The sequence below is a fragment of the Frieseomelitta varia genome, unplaced genomic scaffold (assembly GCF_011392965.1).
Source record: "Frieseomelitta varia isolate USP_RPSP 00005682 unplaced genomic scaffold, Fvar_1.2 scaffold_353, whole genome shotgun sequence".
NCBI lineage: Eukaryota > Metazoa > Arthropoda > Insecta > Hymenoptera > Apidae > Frieseomelitta > Frieseomelitta varia.
Genome location: NW_025110094.1, coordinates 432,153 through 444,945, shown reverse-complemented (window position 1 = coordinate 444,945; position 12,793 = coordinate 432,153). Strand labels below are relative to the sequence as shown.

The following is a 12,793-nucleotide window of genomic DNA, read 5'->3' as shown; positions in this document are numbered from 1 at the left end:
GATAGTTAAGACACATTATCGGTTCCTTGATAAATGGAATATATGATCAATAAAGACTTACTAGACTATCATTCGCACATTATTTTTATTACGATATTCTCAGTATATACAAGCAGTAAATTTTTGTTATTCGTATATGTACGTAACTATTGAATAATAACAATAATGATAATAATGACAACGATGCTGATGATGACGATGACGACGATGGCAATGATGACAATGATAATGATGTTGACGTTGACGATGACGATGACGATGATGATGATCGTGACAATGACGATACGTGGCGATGATATATAATAATAATAATAATAATAACAACGACAATTGAAAACTAATGAACAATAATCAATAATCGATAATGGTATTCAATAAATAATTTGTACCTATATAAGAAATAATCAATAATAAATAGCGTTATTCAATGAATAATTCATTACGCTTTATATTTATATATTTATACGTATAGATAATACTAGGTAGTCGGTTTGCCGTATGGTATGGTTGTTAAGTGTTTTTGAATTTGCACTACCTTCTGCGTCCGCGGTGTTCGGTGCATTCTTCGACTTGACATCGATTATTGTACGTGCGTTTACGCGAAACAGTATCGAAAATATTTCAATCGCCGATTTTGCTACTGACTTTGTCGGATGAAGGTTATAGGTTATCGTCGACGTTTCCGACAGGTTCTGACCGAAATTGATGGAATTATCGTTCGCTCGACAGGTGAGGGAGATTTCGAGAAAGAAAACAGAGATGAGTTCGGAGGAGTGCGCGCAATTAGTGGCGAGGAACGTCGCGTCGAGAGAATGCATTGAACAAATGCAGCCCCCTTGTTGGCCGAGTGCCGATCAACGATCGCCATTCGATACGACGATTGACGAGAACGCACGAAGAACGCAACTGGAAAAAGGTCGTATCGAATTCGACCGGGTTACTCCGGCTATTATATAATTATTACTTAGCTTTTTGCTTCATTTTTTCTTACGTGTGCGTGTGTGTACGTGTGTGTGTGTGTGTGTGTATGTGTGTGTAATTTTAATTAGAGCGTATTTAGGCCTGCGGGCTACTTTTTTTCAGCGACTCGCTGTGAATATCCCATTTCGACAGAATTATAAGATTTTTCTTTCGACTCACGATGAAGGAAGAAAGGTAAAACAAGAATCTCTCCGCTAAAATAGTCTCTCCGTTGTTTCTCTCGGTACAACCGTCGGTCCTCCTGTTCCCCCTATTTGATTTGTAGCAAACGAGCGGTAATAGGTTAATTCGTTTCTTCTCTACTAGTAACTTGTCGTTGCGACGCGTACGATGCCCCACCCCCCCGCTCCCGTTTCAATCGCCCCTAACAACAAGTAATCCCTTATCCCGACACGATTTATATACCTTTATTTTTTTTTTCTTTTTTCTTTTTTTCTCTTTAACGACATACATATATACACGTACTCGGGGGTGTGTGATATTTACACGAGTTTATTGCACGCCGAGGACCGTTTCTTCGCGTCGACTTAAACACGACACAGATCGTCGGAATCGTTTTGGAATCGTTGGAGGACCGGCGGAGGTTCGTCGTGCGCGATTATTTTACATTAAATTACATATATAGAGTCACAGTTTAGTACGAAAACTCGTTATCGATACAATTACCGACAGTTATCAGTTTCGAGAGTTTTCTTCGAGCGCGTCACGCGGTTTGTTTTCTCTCTTCTTTTTTTTTTTTTTTTTTTTTTCGATTCAACGAATGAGAAAAAGTATACACACACACACATATATATATATATATATATGCTCGATGGTGCGATTCGTTATTTTTACTGTTCCTCCTTTTCCTCCCTCGTTTCTTTCTTTTTCATTATTTCCCTTCTCTCTCTCTCTCGCGTTTCATCTCGTCTTCGTTTTCACTTCTCTTATCGTATTAATTTATACTTTGACTTGAGTGCACCTCGGCGGAACGTCGTTTAGAGTCCTTTGTACAGACTTGGAGTAAATCTGCCGGCTGCGTGCTACCCAGCCAGTTCTCGGTCGCCCTCGACGATTCAGTGTCGCGCGTACTAGGCAAAAAAAGTTGCAGGATGAATCATCGGCCAGTTTTTACTCTTGTCAACCGCTCCGGGTCTCGTCGCGAAATATCGTCCAACTAGACTTTTTTTTTCTTTTCTCTTTTTCTGTTACCTGTTTGCAGCGATATTTTTTTTTTCCACTCTATTTTAAAACTTCTTCTTCTTCTTCTTCTTCCTCGCGAAACGAGAACCCCGTGTTTATCGCGCGAACTCTGACGCAGCTCAAACAAGAAAGAACGTCGAATTAAAAGGATAGATCAATTCAGGCGACGATGAATCAATTCTCCGTTATTCCCAATATGAACAAACCGTTGACTTTTTTTTTTTTTTTTTCTATCGCCAAGGAGAAAGAAACACAAGGAATCGAAGAATGAAGGTCGGGGGAGGTCGAGGCGCGAAAGCTTTTGGTCACCAAAAACCCGGCTCGTTTTGTTTTTTCTCGAACACTGGAAAAGCACCGCGTGACGAAATGACCCTCGATAAGGATGAAACGCATCTAGCTTCCGCCCGTACCTACCGAGGCCCAATTTCACGGACGTCGCTCTCACTCGAAAGCATTAGGCGTGAAATACACGCGTGAAATGCACGTTATGTATGTGTGTGTACGAGGCGACTTTCAATCAAACGGTCGTTCTCCATCGATCGAGTGTCGCTTCTTCGGAACGTTCGACATTGTCGTTATCTCAGAATTTCGAGAAAGAGTGGGGGGGGGGGGGGTAAAGGAAAACGTTTGTGCTTTGAAATAAACCGAGCGTTCCTTTTTCTTTTTTTTTTTTTACGGTTACGTTCTCACCTTGGTAAAAACGTTTTTGAAAAAGAACGTTTCCCTTGTAAATAAGAGACCATCGTCAAAAAACGGATTCTCGATTAGGCTCGATCGGTTTCCATTCCGTCTCTCTCCTCCGTTTCGTTTCGTTTTCCAACCTCGCGAGCCGCGACAAGAGCGCGTGACAAACATACGTACCGTATATGTACAAACGTACGACGACAGACCGTCTCTAAAATGTTTTCCTCTCTATACATGCTACATATGTATGTATATATTTATATATGCACGTACTCTTATTTGTATACGTATGTATAGTATGTATAATCGTTATCGTACATGACGCATTAAAATCATCGTGGTGAGTTTTAACGCGGCCGATACGTGCACGCGTGCACACCACGTATACGCGTGTACCACCTCCGGTATGGTTTTTGCTTGCAGCCGGGCGAGCCGGGAAACAGCCTCGGTGTATTTCGCATTTCGTCCGTTAAAAGGGAGAGGGGGCGCTGTTCCTCGACTCTCGCCGCTGATGACGTATTTACACAGCATATCGTACAAGTGATGAGAGGCGCGAGTTTCGACCAACGAGTCCTCTTCTGAATTGAATCGCCGATCGATCTGAAGTCGCCTGATGTATCGAAACAGGTGCCTAAGTTTGCGAGATCCGTTTCGAAATTAAAAAAAAAAAAAAAAAAAAAAAAAACAGATGTTTCAGCGACGATAAATTTGATTGTTGCACGAGACGTTTTCTTTTGATTTTGTCGATTTATTTCAGGGCTGTTCGGGGAACCGATCGTCCCCAATTTTTTTTTTTTGCGAGCTTTGCTCTTTCTCCCTTCTCTCTTCCCTGAATTTTTCTATTTCGAATTTTCCTCGCGTTCCTTTGGTAGATCAGCGGTAACTCTCTCTTTCTCTCTCTCTTTCTCCACTCGCCCACTCGGATAACGGACGAAATTTCCTAAATATACGAGAGAAATAAATAAAAGAAAAATGAACGCGGCGAGAGAGAACAGGCAAGTTGCTCGATGCCGACAAAAACCAAGGCAAGCCCCGTGGAATGGCAAAGCGCCAGAGATTGGAGGAGGATGAGAGGCATATCTCTCGTTGATCGAAAGCAGGAAAAAAGGAGGGAAAGGAGATTTGGTCGATCGGAAAGAGAGAGAGAAAGAGCGAGAGCGAATGTCTTCTTTATAATTTGCAATTTTCGTAGAAGCAGGGAAGTTTCCGGAGAGGAATCTTCTAATTTACCTTTTAAGCTGCCTTCTTTCCCCTCTACGAACAGTAAAAATTGTCGATTTTGAACAGAGAAAGAGAAATAGAGAGAGAGAGAAAGTTGCTCGATTCATCGAAACAACGTTACAAGTTTATGTCTGTTTCATCGTATCGTACACACAGAAAATACACGCGTGTACGTGTACGCACGCGGTGCCACACTCTACTTACAGTAATAGTTGTTACAAGTTAAATTAGTTGATTAATCTTAATTAGAACTTTGCCTGCGCTCGTGCACGTTTCTCTTTTTTTTTCTTTTTTCTTTTTTTTTTTTTTTTTTCTTTTTCTCTCTTTCTACCGATGCGAGGAACACGGAAGGTGGCGAGAACGGAATATCCTCGGGATGGCGGCGTCTGTTTGTCGCTCGAGTTCCTCCTTCGAGTCGCCTCTGATTTTAGGCGGACACCTGAAGGTGTTGTTCAGTTTCGTTTCTTCTGTCTCTGCCGCCACTTCTGTCTTCGGTTCTGTCATCTTTCCGATGCATCACGAATCCGCGCGCATCTTCTTCTCAGCCTCGGTGTCTCTCGCCAGGCCAGTGAGTCGTGCGTCGTCCCGCCGCGACTCTCTCGCAACATCCAGGAGGAGATCGCGTCGCGCCGAACATTTGGAAGATCTCGAAATCGTGAAACGAAACGAGAGGGAAATGAAGGAGAAGGAAGGAAAGTGACGATCGTTCTCTGGACGACAGCTTGGGTTAGGATAATTAATTTGTTCGTTTTAGGAATAAACAAGAACAAAAAGAAAAAAAAAATAATTATATATGGGGGAGTGGGGAGTAACCCTTCAAAGAAGTTCAGAGAAGAACGCAGAGGCGCGACCTTGGTCGGTAATCGCGTTGGAAGAATAGGAGCCGTAGTCTGTCGTAAAATCGATGGCAGAGCCGCGAGGAAAATAGAGCGCCGTGAGATACACGATAGGAATGTACAACACCTTCGATGCGAGGAGAGAGCGTTCGCGTCTCGATGCTGCACCGTGGTCGTTTCGTTTCGTTTTGTTTCGTTTCGATCGCAAGTCGAGATGCCGCATTCGACAGTCGAACCGATTCTGCATTCGCTGTCGGGCCGTAAAATTTTACGACGTCCTACTCCGTCCTGTCCTCGCAACCCGTCGGACTCACGGCTCGGCCAAGCCAATGAAATCCGCTCGTCGCTCGTACAGCTCGTTCGAACGATCAATCCTTACCCCGGGGAAAGCAACGGGGAACGGGATTCGGCCCCTCTCCGCCGTTATCGTGCACAGCGTACGATTAACCCTTTCAGCGCTATGGTTTCGGGAGAATCGATCAGTGTAGGTTATGAACGAGAATATAACCTATATATTCAATTTTGGCTATGAACTTATATATGGGTTCGTGAACATCGAGCAGTATAGGTTATAAACGAGAATATAACCTGTTTATTCAATTTTTTTCTATGAACTTATATATGGATTCGTGAAAATCGAGCAATATAGGTTATAAACGAGAATATAACCTGTTTATTCAATTTTTTTTCTATGAACTTATATATGGATTCGTGAAAATCGATCAGTATGGATTATGAACGAGAATATAACCTATGTATTCAATTTTGACTATGAACTTATATATGGGTTGGCGAAAATCGTTCAGTATAAGTTATGAACCGAGCAGTATTGATTATGAACAAAAATATAAGCTATGTATTCAATTTTTGCTATGAACTCGTATAGGTTAGGTCAGTATAGGTTATGAACAAGAATATAAGCTATGTATTCAATTTTTGCTATGAACTCATATAGGTTAGGTCAGTATAGGTTATGAACAAGAATATAAGTTATGTATTCAATTTTTGCTATGAACCCATATACAAGTTCGGGAGAACCGATCAGTATTGATTATGAACAAAAATATAAGCTATGTACTCAATTTTTGCTATGAATTCATAGAGGTTAGGTCAGTATAGGTTATGAACAAGAATATAAGCTATGTATTCAATTTTTGCTATGAACTCATAGAGGTTAGGTCAGTATAGGTTATGAACAAGAATATAAGCTATGTATTCAATTTTTGCTATGAACTCATAGAGATTAGGTCAGTATAGGTTATGAACAAGAATATAAGCTATGTATTCAATTTTTGCTATGAACTCATATAGGTTAGGTCAGTATAGGTTATGAATTTTCGCTATTTTTGCTATGAACTCATATAGGTTAAGTCAGTATAGGTTATGAACATATAACTTATATATTCAATTTCGGCTATGAACCCATATTTGGTTATAGCCAATATAAGTTCACAGCCATATTGATACTAGATATTGGTGCTCGACAGGCAAAGTGCCATTACGTGTCGTGCCTTGCTTTAAGAAATATCATTCTAAAAAAACAGATTAAACTTCCAATTTCTTTTCGTCCTCCTCCCCAAGTATCTGATTTTTTTGTTCAACAAGAAAATTGTAAATACCTAAGTTTTGTAAATAATATTAATCGAGTTGAACAGTGAAATTATTGATTTTTCAGAAACAAAAAACTGAAGTTACTTTTTTGTAATTTAATTCAATTTCGATCTCGTTAAAGTTATCAAATTTAATTATCAATTTACTTCAGGCGCGATCAATAAATTCCCCTCATCGAAACCTCAAAAACCAGACCAGCGTGCGCTTTCTCGCGAATAGTACACGCTCCGCGTTGCACATCATCGCGCTGAAAGGGTTAGTTGCGGCCGTTTTGAAATTTCTAGAAATTGCGAGCGTTCTACGACGAATCGATCAGTCGCACAGATCGCGCAACCGATTGCGGACCATAACGAGTGACCGAACCGTACACAATAATTCGTCGCTTTCTTTTTGAACTCTGTCTGATATCACTCTAGATAGATAAAAATTATTAAGAAATAATGAATTTATTACTTGTTTTTCCTGTATTATATGTAAGTGTATTTAAACTGAGAAAATATTGCAATTTTGGGGCAAAAAATTCTCGACGCGAGTGGCACGTCATTCCAACGCAAAGAGGTTATAACCACTTGGCGCTGGCAACTGATTGCGGACCATAACGAGTGACCGAACCGTTACACAATAATTCGTCGCTTTCTTTTTTGAACACGTCGGCACGACATCACTGGATAGAAATTATTGACAAGTAACAAATTCATTATTTGTTCGGCCTTAAATTCTGTGTTATACTTGAATATACTTGAAACTGAGGAAATGTTGCAATTTTCGGACAAAGAATTCTCGACAAGTGCGTGGCAAGTTGTTAAAGGGAGATTGATCGTGATTCGTATGAAACGAAAACGAGATCGTCGATCGATGATCGCGAGGATGTTCATTTCTTCTCGGTCGACTGCACAGGCGTTTAAGTCTCCGCGATTCGTACGAAGAATGCGACCGAGAGCCTGCACCAGCTTTGCATCGCGTTGCAAACGTGCGTTTGATATTGGGATATATATAGATCGAATTGCGAGATTTAACACATTGTTGACCGGTAATTTTACGCGGAAGCTGTTGTCATGTCACCAGCTATTATTTCGTAATTGAGTAAGTGAAACAGTCTAAATAAACGACATGCTTCATATACACAGAATAAATTTAAATAAAATTTTGTATATATATATATATATATATATATATATATATATATATATTTATATATATATATATTTTAGTAATTTTTTTCTTTTGGTGTGAGAAACTGTATAGCAATCGTCTACGTGTAACAGTACACAACAGGATTCGCAAATTTGCCATATTCACGACTGTCTTCCGATAAACTATCAATTTCCACGTCGCTAGAGTATATACAGTATATATTCAATACAGTATATATACAGTACATATTCAATACAGTATATATAGAGTATATATTAGAGTATGTATATAGTATATATTGAATACAGTATATACAGCATATATACAGTATATATACAGTATATATTCAAACGATCAGCGTCACGATTGAAATTTTTTTTTCAACGCTAGAACCTAAATATCAACGAAAGTAATTTTTCTCTCCATGAACAGAGTATTTTCTAAATAAAAATTTTCTTTCTTTTCTAAAAGTAATGATTCTTCTGTTTTTGTTTTTTTTTTTTTGATCTTCTAATAAAATTTTCTACAATACTAGTGAACACGAAGAAAGATTCCACGGTATCCTGGCGTTACCCCGAGTGTCGAGAAAAATTAAAACGGCTAATGCAAGTGCGGACTGTTCAGTGAATAACTCGCGGTCAACAATGTGTTAAAGTAGGAGAGAGATCGGTATTCGAAACCGCGATCATCTCTTGAATCGCGAATTGAAATTCCCGAAGATCGAATTTGGCTGCTGCAAAGTTGGAATAACGAATGCATCGGGGTTACCGATCAGCTCGGCCAGCGCGCGCGCGCAGATTATGCTGTCGGGGGTGGATTAAAAGTATCCGGAGGCCAGCTGCGTTTCGCGATAACGGATCCAGCCTGGCCATCTCGCTCGTAAAATGAAAGCATCGACGCAGCGACCCGTATTGGCCGCCGCTCGTTAATAAAACGCTGGAACGTACGAGAGAGAGAGAGAGAGAGAGAGAAAGAGAGAGAGAGAGGGTCGTGAAATTCCATCCCGTCGCGTTTTTTCTTTTCACGGGTCTCGCGTCACGTTGATCGAATTAGCCGCGCGTTATCTTGCGTTACCTCCGTTCCTCGTTGATTCCCACGAAATGGCAGACATTCAACGAATCTGCAGACAGAGACGAACAGAGAAGAAGAAATTCGAATATCAAAACACTTTTTAGTGCCGACGACGATTCATCGTTGCGATCGTGCGAGAATTCCGTCTTCCCGAAATAAATTTATAAATTTCGTTGAATTTCTCTGTGGAAATGCGAGATGTTCGACGAATTGGAAAATTGTTTAACTTAAAACTGTTTATATTCAGCGATAATTGATAATTGAGACTGTATGATACACGGTATAGTTATTAGTAATTTTGTCACAAATAATTGAAAATAGACCGTTTGTGCTTCATACTACGTGTTCTGTATCGAACTCTTAATCAAACAACGATTCTTTTCAATTTATAACTGACTTTTCCCATTTTTCCCAGTGATTTCGAATAAACATTACTGATTTCAACAAAACATTACTTTCAACAAAATATTGAAACACATTTGGTATAAATTTACTTCGTAATACGTTTCTGCTTGAATCTCGTAAATGTCATTCCCACCTTTATGTTTACGTACCTTTTCTCGAACCTTACTAAATTAACACTTTACCGACCGGCAGCCTATTAATCGGCTACCGGTCGATAAAGTATTAACAGCAACTCTTACAGTTCTGTCGTTCGACACTAAAAGGGTTTTAACCTTTTCGCGTTTATGAGTTTTCGTTGGTCGCGCGAGTAGTCGCGGTCGGAATAAGTCAGACGGTTTGTAAGGGACGTTTCTATGAAGAGTTTTGCTCGATCGAGAGGAGAACGCGTATCACGTGACACGTGTCGTGCGTCACGGAAGAATATGGCTGAATTCCTTTCCACAGAGGAATAGTCTAATGTAGAGGAGATGGTCTAAACATGGGCCCCGCATTTAAAGCATTGAAAAAGTGTCATCGTTCATTGGAAATGGTATAAACCTACAAATAAGAAGTAAAAAAAGATGCTGTGTAACCAACAATCGCGTGTTTCGTGCCAAGTTGCAAAACGTGCGTCATTTTGATTACTTTACCTTGGAGAAGTTTGGCAGGCAAGTTTGTTTTGTACAACAATAACCTATCGAAGTGAAGTGCTTCATAGCAGTGTATTGCTGATACTGAAAGGTTGTTTCACCATATTTTTTTCGTAGTGGGGATAGAGTATCGTGTGGTACCGTTTCTACGTGTTTTCAACCAAATGATCTAGACACCTAACCTAACTGGTTCTAAATATGAGCCAATATTTAGATCACTTTTTTACGTTTATATTTCAGAATGCTCAAAACTACTTTAAATCACATTCGAAAGGGAAGACGAAAGAAAAGGACATGAGAAATGACGTTATAGTCGCGTGGGGAAAAAGGATGGGTAAGAAAGTGTCAAAAGGTATTTTAATAAATACCTTCAAAACCGGAAGAGGCAATCACAAAAATTTAAAGATGTAGACATTGCAGGAATATTAAAATCTCGTGGAAGACGATAGCGATCTCAAAGTTAATCAAAGGAGGATGCGAGTTGCATCATTTTTAGACTTTTTGAAAGACATATGAAAGGAGAAACTGAAGAATCCAAAAACGTTTCTCTTGCTATATGCGAGCACATAGTAGTACAGGTGTAGAGACAGAAACATACGTTTGTGATTATTGTAAATAAATCATTAATATCCATTTTAAGTTTACGTTTAAAATTGTTACGTTCTTGAGAATTTTTATGTTTTTTTTTAAATTTCAAAGTGGCTCATGTTTAGACCACGTTTTCAAAAGTGAAGATTTCCTTTTCTCAAAATATCAAAATACATTAGTGACGATTATTTTGTTCAACTCCTGTTAATTTCGTGGTATAAAAAAATGAACATACACTGAAGATACACATGCACGCGTTACTCATTCAAAGTTGCCAATAGAGAATTCCGAAATAAAAATAGGGGCCCGTGTTTAGACCACGTTTTCAAAAGTAAAGATTCCTACCTTTTTCTTAAATATCAAAATTCGTAGTGAAGATAAATTTCTTTAGCTTCTGTCAATGCCGTAGTATAAAATAAACACATTAAAGATTAATTTTCGACTACTTCGACCACGTTTTCAAAAGTGAAGATTCCTCAAGTTTTCTTAACCCCTTGCGCCGTCAGCTGATTCCGCGGACCATAACGAGTGACCAAACCGTAATTTGTAATTCGTCGCCTTCTTTTTAAAACTCGGGGCTAATAGTAATAAACATCACTGGATAGAAATTACCAAGAAGTAACAAATTTATTATTTATTACGCTGGGTCATATTGAAATATACTCAAAACTGAGAAAACATTGGAATTTTCGAGCGCAAGGGGGTAAGACATCAAAGTTCGCAGCGAAGATTACTATTTTGTTTAGTTTCTGTCGGCTTCGTGACATAAAATAAACACACCCATTCCACTCTTTAATGAAAGTGGGGGGAGGGGGGAGGGCCCAAAATTTAGACCACCTCCTCTACATCCTCGTCCAATTCCGCCATCGAAGGTTCCCGATTCGCGAGGACTTAGTCGATCGCACTCTCGAGAAGCCAGAGAACGTAGGAACAACTGAAAAAAAAGGGGAGGGGGAAAAAAGAAAGAGACTTGGATGGAAGGGATGGGAGAACTGAACGCTCACACACGTTGACGATCGGTTCAAAGAAGGTCCACGAGTCCTTCGATCAGCGCGTAATCTCTCCTCGAGGTGGCCTGTAGATCTGTCTGTGTCCTTCGACTCTCGATCAGCGACTGAGACTTTTTTCTTGCTTCTCTCACTGGCGAGGCGACGACAGGACGATCGCGCGGCGCCGCCCCCCTCCCCGCTGCGTTGATATGTGTCTGTTTCGCTCCTCTCCCGTCCCGGAATGTCAACGAGCCACGTTGCCTCGCTTGACGCGCGTCAGAAGGTCGCCGATCGTTTCGCTGGTCCGTGTCTGCGTTCCGTTTGCCATCTCGACGATCGGGAACGGGCCGGAGAAGAAGCTCGCTGCCGGAAGCTAGACGAAGCCGCCGCGCTCGAGGATCTCCGCCGCGCGGTAGTTGGCGTCCGTCTGTATGACGATCCTGTGACTGAACAGGCTGCCGATCACCAGCAGGCCCACCATCAGAAGCAAGTGGCCACCGTCGCTCACCCTTGTGCCGCTGCACGTCTCCTTCGAGTTCACCTCCAGCTTCGCTGTGAACAGAGAACAATGGAAGATTGTCTTCGATCCGACGAATTCTTGTAATTTTCATTCATGTGGTATAAAAATCGGAGGACAAAAATTCACGAACCAAAATTGGAATAAAAAATGAACAAATTTTTCCAGCGTCGCAACAATAGTAAATAAAATAAATACACGTTACCAAGTTACTAAGAATAATAATTGAAACTATCACGAGATAAAAAAAGGAAATGCAAAATGTTGAACGATTGAAGATTTTTAATTAAAAACGTTGCATGTATGTTGCGAAGAATCATACGCTTGGAATAATGAAAATTCTCTGCGAGAGCATCATGTAAATCTGGCGTGGCGTTGAACGACCAACTTCGTAAAGCGTTTTCACAGGAAGAACGTGAGGACGGAGATAGAATACGAGTTAACGAGCGCGAAAATTCGTTGCGACCGTCCCTTTTGTCGTGTTAATCGAACGAACATATGAAAATAATAATAATTACAATAACGTACGAAATATATAATAATAATAATGTACGAAACATGTAGCACATATAAATACATGAAAATTACAACAATAAGAGAGATAAAGAGAGGACACGAACAGAGGATGCGCCTCTCTCAACGTGGGAGGATTAAATACTATTTACAAAAATTAGGGGATATTTCAAGATGGACACGAAGCGATAAAAAGAAGAAGCAAATGACAAGACAAAGAAACTTGCTCTTGTTCAATAAAAAGAGAAAAAGAAAATTAAATTCTTTTCCTTTATCGTTTGAAACGTCCCCTAATTTTCGTGAGCGGTGTATTATTATAATTAGAAGAAGTCGTCCAACTGCGAGATCTGCAGGAAGATCAACGCGTTTTGATCGATCGAAGAAGTTACAAACACGCGTTTCTTTCGTTTCTCTTGCGTTCGTCGTTTTCCA

The 12,793-nt window shown here is 40.1% G+C and overlaps 1 protein-coding gene and 2 long non-coding RNA genes across 5 annotated transcripts in view; 2 read left to right on the top strand and 1 right to left on the bottom strand.

The window, feature by feature from the left end:
• The first annotated feature begins 5,106 nt into the window (after nucleotides 1-5,106).
• LOC122530752 lies at nucleotides 5,107-6,551 on the top strand. The gene is made up of 4 exons (XR_006307092.1): nucleotides 5,107-5,704; nucleotides 5,796-5,868; nucleotides 6,007-6,086; nucleotides 6,145-6,551. It is a non-coding gene; the product is annotated as an uncharacterized LOC122530752 (long non-coding RNA).
• A 3,227-nt stretch (nucleotides 6,552-9,778) lies between these two features.
• On the top strand, nucleotides 9,779-10,393 carry LOC122530747. The gene is made up of 2 exons (XR_006307082.1): nucleotides 9,779-10,088; nucleotides 10,166-10,393. It is a non-coding gene; the product is annotated as an uncharacterized LOC122530747 (long non-coding RNA).
• Nucleotides 10,394-10,741: 348 nt separating this feature from the next.
• Nucleotides 10,742-12,793, bottom strand: part of LOC122530722 (acetylcholinesterase-like) — a 53,209-nt gene continuing 51,157 nt past the window's right edge. For all 3 annotated transcript variants that reach the window (XM_043657958.1, XM_043657957.1, XM_043657959.1), the window contains one exon: nucleotides 10,742-11,883. In XM_043657958.1, the coding sequence (XP_043513893.1) occupies nucleotides 11,705-11,883 (179 nt within the window). In that variant the 3' untranslated portion in view covers nucleotides 10,742-11,704. The remainder of the gene's footprint in view (nucleotides 11,884-12,793) is intronic.